The sequence below is a fragment of the Manacus candei genome, unplaced genomic scaffold (genome assembly GCF_025592945.1).
Source record: "Manacus candei isolate 608988 ecotype Guabito, Panama unplaced genomic scaffold, ASM2559294v1 h1tg000018l, whole genome shotgun sequence".
NCBI lineage: Eukaryota > Metazoa > Chordata > Aves > Passeriformes > Pipridae > Manacus > Manacus candei.
The window spans coordinates 6129888-6147057 of NW_026138066.1; the positions used below are offsets into that span (position 1 = coordinate 6129888).

Sequence of the window (17170 nt, forward strand, 5' to 3'; positions counted from 1 at the left end):
TAAGACAAATTCAAATTGCTTCCTATTCCGCTCTATCCTTCTCACTAATCCCCTTGGTCTGGCAGCCAGAACTTCCTCTTTTTTCTGCTCTTGAGAGCAAAACAAATATTTTGGGCTTTGCTGTTTTCACTTGTTCATAGTGGTTTAAATTAAAGCCTGGAATATCTGTAAGAGAAAATGTTTTGAAATGTTTTGAAAAGTCTTGTGCTCAGTGTTCTTCACTGGGCACAGTATATATTCACACGTCAGTGCCATTCACTTAAGAGTTGGACTCGATGATCCTTGTGGGACCCTTCCAACTCAGAATATTCTTTGTGATTCTGTGTTTGTGATTCCTGAAACCTCTGGATATTCCTGCCTGTGTGCAGTGGTGGGAGAAAATGCACATCTGCATGTATGTGAGCACATCTGCCTACCCCTGGAGAGGTTAAAGTTATTTGAGGTGCATGTGGGTATATTAGCAGACTAACTGTAGGCAGGAAGGCTGATAAGAACTATTTAAACTTGAATGACTCTCTGGCTTGGAACCTTTGATTCTTTTATAACAAGTATACTGTTGCTCTTAGGTATGAGCAGGGAACTGTAACTCTTACTTCCTTTGGTCTAAGCAATTATTTTAAGAAAGACGGGTAATAGCTGAACTAAAGGAATATATGGGAATTTTGTTGCAATTCCAGCTGGAGCAGCTCTCAGTTAAGCCCCTCCCTTGGAGATACCCACTCCACATTTGAGATGTGGTACTTGATGTGTGAGCTTTCACTGTGAAGCTCTTTGGCTTAACCAAGGTAATTTGAGCTAATCTTCCTAACTTTGCACTGGAACAGAGTGAGAGCATTCATACAACCAGTTCTGGGGGCTCACCAAGGGGTGGTAACTTGAAGAAAGGCTAGTAACTTTGAACTGTAGAGAGGTATGCAACAGTGTTTGCATCTAACCAGAATTTATCAAACAAAATGGTAAAAATAACAAATAAAATGTGTTTGAATATGTGTTTTTAATTTGCTTGCTTGTTTTTGTTGGGCTTATATGCACAGTGGGCTGCAGTTGTTTGGGAACTAGTTATAAAACTCCTTTCTCTTAATCCCTCTCCTTTCCTCCTGCCCTCTACTGTGAAGTTTTCTGTCGTGGATAGAATCGTTCCACTGCTTTGGTCAGAGAAATCCACCTGGTAGTTGCATTTCTTCTCTTGGCTAGAAACCTCTAAATGGGCAACACCTTTTTGTAGTCAAGGAGTGTATATGCAGCTTTCTAGAGCACAGCATTGACAGAACTGCTGCCAGTGGTTTTCTAAAGAAAAGACAACAACAACGAAAAAGTGAATTTAACCAACTTGTCTTTAAAAGTTGCACCATTTTTGTTGGCTGTGAAGGCGACATGTTCTGAGCAGGTGTTACACTCCCATGTAGTAGTATCAGGAACATGTGCTGTATAATGCTTTTCTTTGGGCATGATCTAGAGTAGGATAGACTTCTGGACCATTTTGTTCTCTTTACCACACCCAACTTCCTGATTATGACAGGTCCTGGAGGGAGGAAGGACTGGCACGGTCAATAAGTGAACCAACATCTCTGCTTGGCTTCCTCTCTCTCCTTCCCCTCTTTTCAGCCCTTTTAACAATGTTGCCATAGTCTCTTTGCAGGTGAACTTTGGTTAGCAACGCCAACCGAGTTTTTGGTTTGGGGAGGGCAAGGTGGGAAAATCCAAAGTTTTGGCTTTATTCTGTCTGTCTTTGCTCCTCAGGTCTGTAGAGCCTGGGAGAGAGGCAGGGCTGAGGGACTCAGTGTTAGCAGAGGGGGATGGGATCGCTGCTGCTGTCTTTCCACACCTCACTTACCATGTTGACTTGCCTTTCTGGTTGGAAACTGCTTATCTAGGGAGTTAATCAAATACAGATCAGCAGCTGCATTCCTTGGGCTGAACTGATTCTTCTCAGTCCAGTGTTTTGCAGATAGGGATCGTGGATTTCATGTGCATGTTTTCAGGGAAAGACAAACTGACATCTTGGATGAATCCCAGGGAATGGGGTGGGTGGCAGAGTTTATATATGTGCTGGGGGTTGACTTGGCTCTAGCTGCTGTGTAAAGTTCACTTTGACAGCTGAAAGATGCAGAGAGAAGCACTTTCAGAATTAGAGACACTGAGGTAATTAGAGAGTGACATAGGAAAGGAAGTGGGGAAGGGGGAGGTGGAGGAGAGGGAGGGCTCAAAACTCGCCTTGACATCATCTGATAGGTTTTCCACCCTGTGCAGCAGCTATTTTTATGCTTTCAATTCACAGTAATTACAGCTCAATGACAGCCAACTTGCCAAAAGTGGGGGTGTTGGTATATCCCAGAGTGGGTTGGGGAACTGAAGGGCTGCTCAAAGGGTGCGACAAAGGTCCAGATTCCCAGGCATTGTTCCTGCTGCTGTGGCCTTTTTTTTACATTTGCATGGTCGTTTACCTTTGGCTACCTGTCACATCTAGGAGTTTTCTGAATGCTGACTGGCAGCACTAGCTGTCACCAGCTAGTTTAAAAGATAAAAGTACTTAAACCTCAGGCTCTTCCTGAGAACTGGAGAAGTAAAAATGTACAGTGCTCCCAGCCTGGCTTTTCTTCCTCTTCCTAAAGGTCACTGTTGGTAGGAGGCAGGATCCTGGGAATATCCACAGTGAACTCACATTACATAAATGTGATCCCTAGCTGAGAAGAAGTAAGCAACATAAGTGTCAGTGTGAAGTTTGTATTTATTTTGAAGTATGAAATGAATTGAATCGTAAGACATCAAGGACATAAAAGCTTTACAGTGATATAGGTACAGCATTCTATTAATTTTCCAGCTTTTGTCTGCTTGCTAGAAATATCAGAGATAGATCTCCAAATATAGTGGGCTTCACACTTCTTTCTGAGGTTTCATCTTACACCTCGACTGAGATCTTTCTCACGTTGCCTGAGTGAGCATTTTTTGCAGCTCTTTGCCAGTTTTTAGCAGTACATTGTTTATATTTCATCACTAAATTGTGTGCATGCAGATCATTGCAGGCATTGTTTTGTCTGAGAACATTATTACTGGGGGAAGAAAGACAGAGAAACCTGCATTTAGCTTCAGGGAGGACTGGAGGTGAAAGGAGGAAAAAATGCCCATTTTAAGATGGTGGTGGGGATTGTAAACACATTTTCTGTCTGATTATTAATTTGAATTTAAAGAATCCATTATTTTGGTGGGGAGGGGGAACTAATGATGCAGTTTTGTGTAATAGCTGAGCTCATCCAAAGTCTACCCTGTGTCAAGATTGGTGTGGCCCCTTTCTCCCTTCCCTTGGCTTTTGAGGGTAGAAAAATAAAAGAAGATAAAGTTAATGAATTCATTAAAATTCGTTCAAAGTACTGAGTAGGTAGTGATACCTGACATTCACATACAAGTATTGCTTTCCTTGCCCCCAGGCCTCAGAACGAGCAGCAGTATCTGTGCAAGCTGTCTGTACACCTGATGCAGCATCTTGAAGAAGAATGCATTCCCACACTGTGTATCTCATTTCATACTTGAAAGTCAAAGGATATAAGGCTCAATTGATGTCTCATAGATAGATTATGAAAATTGGGCCTGATGTTTTTCAAATGAGAAATCTGTGGCAAATATGTGGGTCCCCTTGGTAAAGGTGATTGTTCTGCCAACAGCAGAGTAAAGATTGTGCAAGATACTGAATGTTGGGCATGCATTAGTGAGGGCTGACCCTACTTTTCTGTACTGGTTAGACAACTGAAACTGTTGTTGGAAATCCTACCTCTGCCGTGAAATGAACTTACCTATCTGCTCTGCTGATTTCCAGAGTAACTGTCAGAACTATTCATCAGGCTTTACTTGTTCTTACAGTGCATTGATATTTCTGTCCATGTGACCATTGATCAGACTTTAGATCTTTTATGAGTGCATCAGGATCCAATAAAACAATTAAACTTTTGTTTAACTTTTTCATGCTCATAAATGTGAAAATAGTGTCAGTGTTTTGTACAAGACAGCTTGCTCTTGGTCTTTACTTATCTATCAGAGTCCACTTTTGCAAGGAGGTACTCCACAAGTGCTTGCTCATGTGTTGATATCCTCCAACCTGGGCCCCTTGGAGTTTGTCTTCTTACTGCATGGAGGGCATTATCCAAGACCTTTTTGGAGTGCTGTGGCCCAGATAATTTGGATAATTGCTCCTTCTTTCAGAACACTAAATAATGCTATAGGACAAATTTGATGTTGTAAGACAGAATTTTAGAATATCTTACTCAGGAAATCAAAGATTTATCTAGCTACCATTGGGCCAATCACGTGTTTTTCTTTCCCAGCTGTTTTCTACAAACGAGGAAAGAAAAGTAGGTCTGTGTACCTATCTGCAGCTCTGCAATAATACATTGAGAGGATCAGATCTTCATCAGTTTCTTCATCAGAACTTGGACAACATCTTAGAACTGTGCTGGCAATACCTGGTACTGGCAAGTTTGCTGGATAGAGCAACTGGTTCACGTTTCCCAGGTTTCATATGCTGTAGTGACCTGCTAACTCAGAGGCCCTGGTTGGCAAAATAATAGCAGGTTCTGACCTCTGTAGCTGAATCTTGTAATTTTTACCATCCAGATGGTATATTACTTGTCAGAAAAAGTAGAACTTGGTCTGGCTGAGGACAGTTGTTCTTTAGTTATTACAGTAATTATGGGACCTCTCTGCTCAAAGTATCAGGCTTGACTCAATGTGCAGTTTTGTGTTGCTGCTGAAAGGGAAGATCTGGACAATATGTTTCTTTATCTTCTCCTTCATCCTGGCTTTAGCACTCCCAAGGCAGTTCTCCACAGTGTCATCACTGCTAATGCTTACACAAAAGCAGGCTCATCTACTTATGCAGTAATTTGACCTTATTGGCTAAAGTTCACTGAGAAATTGAACCTTTATCTGACTTTTACAAATCCTAAATTTAAGATGAAAGTTTCTGTTCAGTATATGTTGGTAATTTAAGAGTAATGCAATTACAGACCTTTAGATAATAACCAAAGGTATATTTTAACCCACAGGAACATTAGAGTTTGGATTCTTTCCTGGGTGAAGGTTGAACATTTCAAAGTAAGAACAGTACTGTTGAAAGTACTCAGAAATTTCACTGATGCCATCCAGCATTTGGTTGAACACCACCTTTCTTAGATATTAGCTTCATTATTAGAGTCATTTTTTCCCTATGATTGTAATTCCAGCCTTGCTCTATAAAACGACTTGAATGCCTCTCGAACTATTTGGAGATGAGAAATTTTTGTCTTAATTGGGATGGGAGAACAATATGAATTGGAGACTGTTCCTACAGTCTTTAGAGTATTTACCTCTTTATTTTTGTAATGTCTGTGTGGTTATCTTTGTTTCAGGCTTGTAGAATGACACTCATTATTCTTTATCTTTTTTTCCCTGGAAAGATACAAGAATACTTTTTTTAGGTATTGGACAACTATATTTTTTGGTTTTGTTTTTTGTTTGTTTGTTTGTTTGTTTCACCTTAGACTTTATTGCACCTTTTGTGATACATTTTTAGCAAGATTGAAACCCAACAAGGCCACCAGCTGTATGGTGAGAGTACCTCCTGGCTGCGGCTTGGATAGAATGTGTTTTCTCTTGGCCACTTCCAATTCCAGTGCCGTGGTGGGCAGTATGTATAACCAAAGTTTGTCAACCATATGGCATCTGTTCATGATGCACATGAAATGAGTGCCAGATGAGGTGACTGTGTCCATACAAGCACAAATGCTCGCAGAAGAGGGTTATTGATTTGGGGTTGCAGATTATCTTCAGGTAGGTGTTTCTACTAGGTTGGGAGAAAGGATTTAAGGAAGAAGAGATGAGAATATGTGCTTGTACAGAAGTAGCCTGCTGTTATCTGTATGTGGTCTCAGAGCAAACGCATAAGAAAACTGTTTCCTGAATTATCTGTTCATCTTTCTGCATAACAAAAACTCTAAGAGTGGCTTCTGTGCTCAGAGCAGTGGTGTTCTCCTGGCTGTGTGCACAGCGTGCTTACAGTGGGGAGGTGCAGGGGGAGAGAGGGTACTGCTCAATCACATGATATTGCCTGTCTGGCAGGTGTCTGTAGTGTGAGTAGAGAAACCAACTGTTCACTATTTTGGGTGAATGAGGTTGGCTGTTACTGCAAGTGGCCCCACGAAGAAGTCCATGCATCTGTTGATAAGCAGTGCTCTGCATACTGGGATCCTGAATGCTTATAGCTGCTTGCTGAAACAGTGGAGATTCTGTCTCAGCTTTGAGATAGTAGGAAGAAAAATTTTTCCAAAAGACTTGCTGATTTTAAGCTTTAGATGTTGGCTGTCAGGATTTGTCTGTGCCTCCAGAACCTCTCTGTTCCTATGCAAGCACAGCCTTGGAATCTAGCAGTAAACTAATTTTTTTTTCCCACTCTACCACTCGGTGCACTGACCGAAGCCTGGTAGAGAGGGATTGACGTTGGGTCTCTTGTGAGGATTTAAGCACCCCTTCCACTTGCCTGGGACGCCTCCTGTGTTACAGAATCTGCCTTCAGGTCCAGGGATTTCCTCTAATATGCTGGATAAAGCCAAGACACTCCAGCCTGCCTATGTTGGGATTGTGCCGCTTGCAGAGACTGTGTCAAAGCAAGGGAAAAGCTGTTCAGGCACATATCAGGATTCATACCACAGCTTACGAGAAGGTTAGCAGACTCTGCTTTCTGTATTGTAGACACTGTATAATTAATTTGTGGGTTTGCTTTTGTTTTGGTTTTTGTTGGGGTTTCCCCCCCCCCCTTGCATATTGAATCTGCTTGCTTTTTCTTTTCCGGGCAGTAGTCCAGATTTTGGGTTTCCCACTGACTCCTGTGACCTGTTGTCCCTGAGGGTGCCTCAAGCATGTCACTGGACAAGCCTGGAGCACTGTATGTAGTGACTTGAAGTGTTGGACCTTGAGACAATTTCACTTGCATTTGGGAGTTTTTAATTTCAAACTTTTTCTTCCTCTCCCCTATGTCTGTAGGGCTCTTGTGAGCAATGTTTTAAGGCTGTTTCATTAAAGGTGTAAAGGCTTGTTCTGGAGTATCATGTTTTCAGTTTCTATATGTTGTTGTTTAGAGAGTCTGGAAGGAGTGTGGTGTATATGTATAAATGTGATTTTTAGATAGTAGTGTACTGCAAATATGTGTGATTTTTTTAATGACAGTTTGACAATTCTGAAAGATTGTGTAAACAAGCAGCAGTCAGGTTTCAGGGAGTGATACCTAGAAGGAAAGAAGAGGATCTGGAGGGATTGAAAAAGATTGAGAAGGTGAAAACAAGCAGTAGTCGATTCATAGTGTACCGTGTAATAAATAGCAACAAACAGGAGCTGGGAAAAGATTACAGAGAAGAACGGCAGAACATCCCAAAATGCCAATAGCAAACATAGCAATATTTGTGTTTTGTCAGAAATATTGGATCCGTCTGGCTACAAGTGAAATTTTAGCAGGAACTTGCAGGAGCGAACAATGATCTGGAGTACAGTGGCCTCAGAAATAAGGTGGTGACTGATTTCAAGAGCGAGTAATGTCATCTGAGAGGAGGGGAAAATAACTTTCAGTGACATTTTGGAGAGCAAGGTAAAGTAAAGGGGGAAGGAGTTGAGGACAAGAATCCAAATAGAATAAGGCCATGTTTATTGCATAAAGATGACCAGCATGTAGAAGAGGATTGTAGCAGTTGCAGTTAGAGGATTTTTCTCTCATTTGTAGCTCTAGGCCTGCTGAAGCTGCCAAGTAAAACTGCTAAGTTTCTGCCCCCAACTGTCACTCCCCCTACCAAACCTCTTTATCATCTATCAAGAGTTAGCTTGTTATTAGCTTTTAAAAATATTGCTGTTTTTTGTTGCATGTTTTCATTGGAATATTCTTTGTTGAAAAAATATGGAAAAGAAAAAGAAAACTGAAGTCACAGTCCTCAAATTCAAGTTCAGGAGTTATAAATCCATTAGTACAGGCAGTGTTCCCAGATTACTTTATCTGCTCTGGAAGCAAAGAGCTGCAGCACATCAATCTTATGAGATAAAAAACAACCCCAAATTTTAAAAAGCCAGAACTTTCATCTGTCCTGTATTTGCAAGGCATTGATTTTCACAGAAGGTGAGCGCTCTGCACTTGGATGTGCCAGGGTACATCTTTCATCCAGTCACTAAATATCGCAAGCTGTACAGTGGGATAAAATGCAGAATGTGGAAAAAGCAATTCTGTCTTACTTTGAACGATATAAAAAGGTTTGTCACTGTCTCAAGTTGAAGTTAATTAAGGCCATTGAAATCTTGTATAATTCTGATTGTTGAAAAAGCTGTGTAGACTCTGCAAAGTCTAGCAATACCATCAGCCTACCCCACTGCTAATTCTTGATACTCTAATATCATGTGATGAGGAAGTAGCTGCTTTCCACCGGCTACCAAATGAAGACAAATAGATGCTGCCAGCTTCTTTCATATCAGATGAGGAAAATAATAACCCTTTAGCTTTGCAGCTGCTCCATTCAAGTCTCCTGCAGACTGGGGATACCTGTTGTGTTTATGCTGTAGCCTGCACTGTATTTTACAGAGCCAAATCTTTCTGGCAGCAGAGACACAGATGCACCCATGTGTAAACCCTTATGGAAGCTCTGGAAGTCCATAACTAGCATTGAGCTGAAACTATAATGACTGTTGTACCTTACTTTCTGTTCCCTCTAAAATGGGATGGCTTAGTTTTGTTGTCACCCAGAAGAGAAAATTCATGCATTTATCTTCCTCATTTTTTACCACCTCTTAATAAAACTGGGTGAACTAGGGCTGTCTGTATTAACGCTCACAGTGCTCATACCTGTTCTCTTAATGATCCTTATGAGAAGTGGATATCTGGAATAGACTGTGTCTTGCTTCCTTGCCTCTGGAAAACAAATGGTCTCCTAAATCTGATTTATTACCTTTTTTTAAATTAGGACTTGACACTGAAGTTTGGAAACTGGTGATCCTTTCCTCACATGGGGAAGTCAAAGAACTTATGCGTGTATTTTTTGAAATATGTGTTAGGGCTGTTATTTATAAAATTCCTAGAATTCAGGAATCCATAAACATGTTTTCTATTCAAGAATGCCTTGGAATGATTTAGTTTTCAAATAACAGAGCCCAGTTTGCAGTTCCTAGACCAGTTAACACAATGGTATGGTAGCCCCTCATGAAAGATACGAAGAGGGAATTGCAGAAAGCTGCTCAAAAGCCAGTTAGTGTTCATGTGAGTCTATCTTAGAATTAAGTACTTCTAAAACTAAATTCCAACTTTTCCACCTCTGTGCTACTTCTTTAATTCATTGCTCTTAAACTAAACACTTTTTTTTGGCAAGTCCTCCCTTCAAAAATGGTCAGTGTGACTCGGGGGCTGACAGTGAGACTCACCTGTCTTTTTCTAAGATTTGTATCTCAGGGCCCAGACACAGGAACAAGTTCCTGCATGCCATCTGATCTGCACTAACTGAGCACATTCTTGGTCTGCAGCAATTGGGAGGTAATTTGAGTTAGCTTAGCCTTTGATTAAACTATTAATATCTGTTCAGTACTTTGAAGAGATCAGGAGTCATGCAAGTGCTTATTAACATACGGCTTTCTTCAGGAGTGATCTAGACCTTACCGTCATCACACCTGCCGGCACCTGAAGGTCCAGCTGGCCCGTGGCTGTGCCTCACCCAGTGGGGGTCAGAAGAACCTGCACGTGTAGAGTTGGAAGCTCTCAATCCCAGGGAGATCCCCGGCAATAGGGCAGCCCCTGTGCCTGAGGCATTTCGCAGGAATGCAGGGTGACATTTTTCTGTGAAGGGTGATCTGTGTCTTGCTGCTTCAGAGTGGACCTGAAGATGTTGTGGTAGATGTCAAAGCGATGCCTCCTGCAAATGCAGGGGTAAGCAGTGTCAGAAACCAATCACAAAACACACAGAGGCCTTTCTGAATTATGGCCTAATGCATCCCACTGTTCGGAATTACTTATGCAATTAGTGCTCTGACACATTAAAACATAGAGAATGCGTTGAACGTACGGGGAGCTCGTCTGCTGGCATTTCGTGTGGCAAATCCAGAGGCACACCAGATGTATGTAGCTAAGACTCCCTGTAGCCTCTTGTTGCAACCATAGAGTGTGACTATGCTTAAAGAGGTGCAATGAAGGTAAGATAATAGTATATTTATGTGAAGTGGCTTGAAGTTGGCTGGCAATTTAAATTTATTTTTTCTTAATTGCCAGTGTGCCTTGTTTGACTTTGAGGACTAGAGGTGTTTCAGAGCATTTGTTAACTTTATGACATGAGTGGGAAGCTTAGGGAAAGGGTTAACACTGAACGACCAGGGTTTTTATAAGTCAGTTGTTATCAGTGGAAGGAGAGTCATAGCATTATTCCTGGAGTTAAATTCACATATTTTTTTGGTCCTAATTCCCTAATGTGGTTTTGGTTTTTTTGGATGTGACATGTTTTCCCCTCTTGCAGTTTACTGAACTATTCCTGTCAGTGTAATGATCCCCAGCTGTTGCTTTAGTCCTAGCTATTTTCAAGCTGGGAATGGGAAGAGGAGGAGGAGAGGGACAGAGGCTAACTTGTTTACCACACTGTGATATACTTAATTTGTCAAAAAAAGGCTACTATGGTGCTTTCTTTAGTGCAAAGTCATACTAAAAGGAAAGAGTTGCAGATTTGGACCTGCAAGAGCAAGGAGGTGTAAGGACTCAATGCATGCAGAAAAAAAATAATAGAAAGTGGGTGTGGTGCGACGAGTACAGCTGTCAGTAGCATTTATGCAGACAATGCTTTGAACTAGTAATGATATCAAGTAAAATTTGCAGTGAGTACTTTCCTGCCCTGTCAACTGAATTTTCTTCACAGTTTAACTGAGCTTCATGTTCAGTGGCAGTGGTGTTGAGGTACCAATAATACCAGCAACTGGAAAACATGTTAATAAAATTTGAAAAAACTTGTGAGGCTTTCAAATTACTGATTTTTTTATAATTATTTGTTGGGGTTTTTTTGAAGAAAATATCTGTATTTATACTTTCAAACAGCAAACGGCTGTTTAAAAGCAAATGACTTCCTGGAAGCTGTTGAAAAGCTTTTTTGAAACAGAACTATGATTTTTAAACTCAAATTGCTTGCTTTTCATCCAGAAACAATTTCTGCAGTTAACATGCTTGTTCAGAGTCCTTGCTAGGCAGATGTCACCGTGACTCTCTTGCTCAAAGATCCGAGGGTCAGTGACACTTGTGGTTTTTCCTTCTGTTTTTGGATCCACCTCAGGCCGCCTGTGTAAATCTTATCTCAGTACTTTTATCATCTCTAAGATCTGTCAGTAGTCACCTCAGATTTTTCATCACCTGCAAGTCATTGGTCAACAACTTAGTGAATATCTATATCAAAAATAAGTGCCTGCTTAGATCTTTGATTTCGTGCCTCAACTCTCATATCTTCAGTCTTTTCTGAGCATTGAATTACTGATTTTGTCACCTGCTGCATCAATAAATTTTAATCCAAAATGTAAAAGCAGCACATTTCTTGGCAAGAACCTCTGCAGACTATGGTAGAAAATAGGATATGATTCCTGATGTAGCTTAAGTTTATCAAGTTAAAGCGTGTAGTGAGTCTGTGGGGCAAAATGTGTTCCTTTTTCTTGCAGGAAGCCTGTGAGTGGATGTATAATCTGCTGAAGGGCATTATCATGAAGCAGAGTTCATGGTTTCTTTCTTTTACTTCGGCTAGTAAAAGTAGACATGGTGTTTTTCCCTGGCCTGTAAAATTTACTAACCTGGAATCTCTCCAAACTAAGAGCAAACCTGCAGTAGCTGAAATAATTTGCAATATGGTGATTACTAAGAAGAACTAAAAAATGGGTTTTTTGCTCATTAGTGTATTCAGGATGTTTCCTGGTGTTCAATGACATGGGTAGAAATGTGCAGGTGACCTTCTATCAGAGTTTATTGTATATAATATAGTCAACATTCTTACAAGTAAACAAAGATTTGGACTTACCAGCCTGTGGATCTGCCATCTGAAGTTAGACTTGGCCTGATGGAGCTAACAAGAAATGTGAAAGGTCAGTAATAAGGAAGAGGGTATATTGCTTTGTGACGTGGATTCTTTGCAAAATTGACGGTGAAAATTCTTGAAATGCAGGCTTTCTGGAAAATCTCATTTTAATACTGGCTTTCAGAAATAAACAGCTCTAAAGAAAATCTTTTGTAAAAAAAAAAAATAGCTTTTTGAAAGTTTTCAGTGGAAGCCTACGGATTTTTGTCCATGATAGGGACAGGGATCATCTGTTGCAGTCATGCTTGTAAAGATCTCATTCTGTGGTCTCGATCCCTTAAGGCATCTCATGGACCTTGTCACCATTCTGAGGGTATTTCCCATAATGACTGTGTTGCATCCTACCAGCTGACACATTTAACATCTTTCTGGTAACCTTCCTTACTGAAACACTTGTCAGGGCACAGCTGGATTGCTGGGGACAGAACTGGGTGATGCTGAGTGACAGAAGGAAGAGATCCTCTTTGTTTTTCTCTGTGTGGAGTTTCCCTAGCTTCATGCTGCTCCATGTTTGTCTAGTATTCAGTGCATGGAGACTATAGCTGTGGTTTTTGTAGGAACTGAATGTTGATGTAGCTATGTTCTTTGATTACTCACCTCTGCAAATTTCACAGCAGTGCTGGAAGGCAGAATGTACAAACTCCCGTTGCATAATTTGGTCAGTATTACAAGCAGCAGATAACCTGTCCCTGAAAACAGTGTGGCTTTCATTACTTATTTTGGTGGATGCTCTTTTAATGCACTTTTTCATTACTTTCACTTTCCTAGGCTTTCATGCCTCTTTATGTGTCACACAATTGTGTAGGTCCTTCTAAGCCTGCTTCCAACTCACTCCCTCTTCCACGCTCCAATGTCAAATTCTCCCTTTTCAGAAGTGGAAGGCAGCATTTTAGAAGTAGATGCTAAACTAATAGTACCTTTGCGTCTCTCTGAGAGACTGTTTTACTGCTGCTAATAATATCTGTCACACTGACTGCAAGCAGTTTAGGGCAAGGATTGTATCTTCAGGGCTGACATGTGACAGTTGATCTAAGTACAGCAGTTGCAAATGCTGTCCCCACGTAGCCATCTCCTGCCTCACTGCTGGAGGGAGCAACAGAAGGGAAACGTGTCTGCCCTTCACTTGCTTTTGGTCAGTATGTTAGTGAAAGCCCATCTCTTTCAGCAGTTGGGAGAGAATCTGGCAGTGTGTGTAATCAGTGTGGGAGTACCTGCTGCTGCTGGCAGTGCCCTCTGTGCCCTTCAGGAGAGGACTGAGCCAGCAGGAGCATTTTAAACATCTACAGAATTTGTCCACCAGTCTGAAGTCAGTGGTCATGCAAGCCATTCCGGACTGCTGGGTTTTTTTAGCTTGCTAGTTGACCTGTTACTCAGAATTATATTATTTCAATATTTATAGCTATGATAACACTTGAGAACCACATTAAGCCTCATAGCTGGATTTGTTTTCAATGGTGTGGATCTTCCCTCATGGAAAAACCCAAGAAAGTCTGTCCTGGAGATCTGTAGTCCAGAGTTTTGAAAGAAAGTAAATATCCAAAGAGAAAGGAAGTAGAAAGCAGTAGATAGATGTTATGTGATCAGTTCAAAGATTTTGAGGGACTTAGATGTGTTTTTTTATGTGTAATGCAAATTTTGGGGATCAGCTTCCACGTTGGGCTACTGTTGAGGAACTGATATCTAATGTAGAGTGATATGATGGTCAAAGCTGAATCTTCTAACTTTTTTACGAGTAGGAACAGAATTCTAATAGAATTTGTATTTAAACTGTAAAGAAGGTGTCAAACTGTTGCAGTGCAGAGGCCAAAATCTTTGAACCTCAGGTGACATGATTGTGGCAAGAGTTCTTCACAGTCTTTGAGAAAACAGCAAGGATGTTTCTCACTACTGTGAACTGAAGAAATATGGTAATTCCTTGTAGTATCCACCTGAAATTCTTGCTAAGAGAGGATGCTAGGGCTTGGACAGAAGCTGGTGACAGGAATGCTAACTAGATAGGGAGTGCTCTGACTCTTTATTTTGCACGTAATATGCACATTGGACAAAACCACTTTTGTTTCATGTCCCATGAAATAACTGTCAGCACAATGAACTGTCTGAAGCTAGGAGATGCTCAAACGAGCTAATTTAAAATTATAAGGGTCAGCTTTCTGAGTTCTCTATATAACTAGTTAATTACTTTTTCGAAAGAACTGCTGGATTTGTATTTAAATTTGCATACTTCTAAGTCTTTTTTTTCTACCACTTGTGGAAAAACACATTTGCTCTCATTTGCATTTGGTTTCAGTTAACCAAACATCTTTAGGTTGTTAAGAATCTGAGTGGTCTTCGAAATACAGAATTATTCCACGTTTTAGTGGAAACCCCCCAAACACAGCTCATATGTCGAGGTGTCCCAGCTGTTGCCACGGAAGATCTGTGGTATCTTGACTATTAGATGATTCCTGTGAAGGGAACTTTTAACCTCTATCTGTAGAGGGTGCCCTGTGGCAGAAGGAAGGCTGAATCATTGGGCCAACAACACAGTCTCAGAAATGTTTGAGGAAGTTTTCAACCTTGATCTGTGAGGCTCTTAGTATACTGGAGCATTCAGCTGTAGCAGAAATTGAAGTCTGGGAGGTGAACTATGAAGGAAAAATATTAGACCATGTCTCTAGATGCTCTCATCATCAATTTTAGTGTTATGAACATGTCTAATCAAACATGTGTTTTATGGATGTGTCATGGCATTGCCTCAATCTTGATTTTTTTTCTTCTTGTTATAACCTCACAAAAACACATCCCTTGAGCCCAGAGTTTTAGATACAGTGAAAAATTGTTTGGATTCTGCTGTACCTCCAAACATGTTTTTTCTTTTTTCTTCTGTATAATTTTTCAGAAAAATATAAACAACTCTTATGTCCCATCTTTACAGAAAGCAAAAATTTGGATCTCTTTCTTATAGGCAGAGATACCTCTATCTTTACAAGAGAAAAAATGAAAAGGGTTCAAACTTGTTTTTTCCTTGTGTAGCTTGTCTTTTGTACTGTCACGTTAGTAGACAGCCGTAAATCTAATTGTCAGGATATATCTACCCATTCCTTCTTTTTTCTTCATTTGTCCCCATCTGCCATGTCGTATTAAATTATCTGGGAGAATTTCTTTCTAGGGTCGTCTTTGCAAGGTGGTTAAGGGCAATGTTAGTTCCTCCTTGTTCATTGTTTCATGGGAATATACAAATCACTGTAGACTGTGACTCACATTTACACAGGGAGTTGGGAAATTCTCTCTGTTTTTCACCCTCGAGACTTCTCTTCCACCTATAGATAGTAACAATGAGTATATAGATGGCATCAACAAGCACTGATTACAGATACAACAAGCACTAATTACAGATAATATTTACTGTATTATGATACCAGTGGGTCAATTTTAGGTAGACCTTTCCACCTAGGTATTTTGTTACAGGTCATCTTGTTGGATCATGCATGGTAGCCAGATTCCATAGATATGGATATGTGCCTAGTTATTCACACGCTTAGTTTTCACCTAACCAGTATTACTGAAACAGAATGATTTTATAAGAATCAGTACACTGTACAGAAAGCAAACCAACTTTTCCTGTTGACAAGCTTGTTGCACATTTTTACATGTTGCATATCTTGCTAAATGTACCACATTACATGTATTTCAGGTTAATTTCTTAAAGTTGTACTTTACAGTTTCAGCAAGTGCTGAAATGGACTATTAGGCTTACCAAGGTTTTATGGTTAAGAGTCGGCTTCTGTGTGTTCAGTAGAAAGACTCATGTACTAATAGTAATAAATTTATCTGATTTTAAAATTTTAGTATCAAAGAAGACAAAGCTGGCATTGCATTAAAAAGTAACAGTGATTAAAATGGCATTAAGTCTCCATAAGTCTTATGTGTTTAATGGAAATGGCAGGAGTTAAGTCATGGAGAAAGAATGTAAAGGTAAATGCCGTAAAATGCACTGGCTGTAAAACTGCTAGTCTTAATTATAAATAAACATGAAAAGAACCCTGCAAAATTCAGCATAACTTTTGTAGTAATAATCAAGTTTGCAAATATTTAGAGTGACATACATGAGTAGCACCTGTGAAATAAGCATGTTCAGTTGTGTGCAATGTTGAGGACTGTAAACTTCTAAGGCTATGAACTGATTCTTCCTTTGATATCTGCACATTTTACCACCCCAGAATGCCAATGCTGACTTGAGCCTTTGAGAACCACTAACAGGAGTAACTGTTCTGTCCTGTCTGGATCTTAGATCATATTTATGTCTTGGTACTTGGATGGTGCTACTGTTTTTGTTATGTAATACTGTGTCCTAACAAAACTAAAATTACTGTAAACTGTAGTTTTACCTTCTGAATACAATTTTGAATTAACTGTGATCTCCACATGTATCAAATTTGGTACGAAGCCTGAAAAATTACCTGCTGAGGTAGCTTGTTCTGTGCCCACAATGTGAGCCGGCTACCTTGTGGTAATATACGGGGATGGAAAGAGATCCTTTTACTTTTGACTGTGTATGTGCTTCTGATCCTATATTCTTTGGGGACCACTTTCCTCTGTAGGTTGGGATTTTTGATTCTGATAAATTAACTGTATCAAAGAATCTGTATTTATCTGTCTCCACTAAGAGATCTATTTAATGTCTCATAAAATTGACTCATTAAAAGATAATACATGCAAGTGTTCCATCATCCTTTGAAAATATTTTTTTAATGTTTCCTATTTCGTATTTCTTTGACTATTGCTCTGTACCTGGGATTTTTTTGTTTCTAGTAAACAAAACTAGTCTTCTGGAACATGGTCATATAAATAAGGCATCTAATATATCAGCAGGCATGTGTACGCTACATGTCATGTCAATGTTTTTATATGACCCAAGAACATTTTGGGCTGCAGAATCTTTGAAGAGTGTGATTATATCAGGAAACAAGCCTTCTTGTCCTAAGGGTGAGAGTCAGTTAATTTTCTCTCTTCCTTCTCTTTTTATGTTCTTAATTGATCAGTCTCTCCTTTTTCTGTACTTTTCAGCTACTTTTAAAAGCTTCTGGGCATTTCAGAGCCTGAAGGCTTTT

General features: G+C 40.0%; 1 protein-coding gene across 3 annotated transcripts in view; it reads left to right on the forward strand.

Moving 5' to 3' along the window:
• The window catches only part of MRTFA (myocardin related transcription factor A), a 77668-nt gene that overhangs the window by 22611 nt on the left and 37887 nt on the right, over positions 1-17170 (forward strand). Inside the window, exon 1 of one of the 3 annotated variants that reach the window (XM_051784205.1) lies at positions 5793-6688. The exons of 1 other annotated variant lie outside the window; for it this stretch is intronic. In XM_051784205.1, coding sequence (XP_051640165.1) covers positions 6562-6688 — 127 coding nt within the window. In that variant the 5' untranslated portion in view covers positions 5793-6561. Of the gene's footprint in view, positions 1-5792; positions 6689-17170 lie in introns of those variants that run through there. One more of the 3 variants, XM_051784203.1, reaches the window with a different exon arrangement.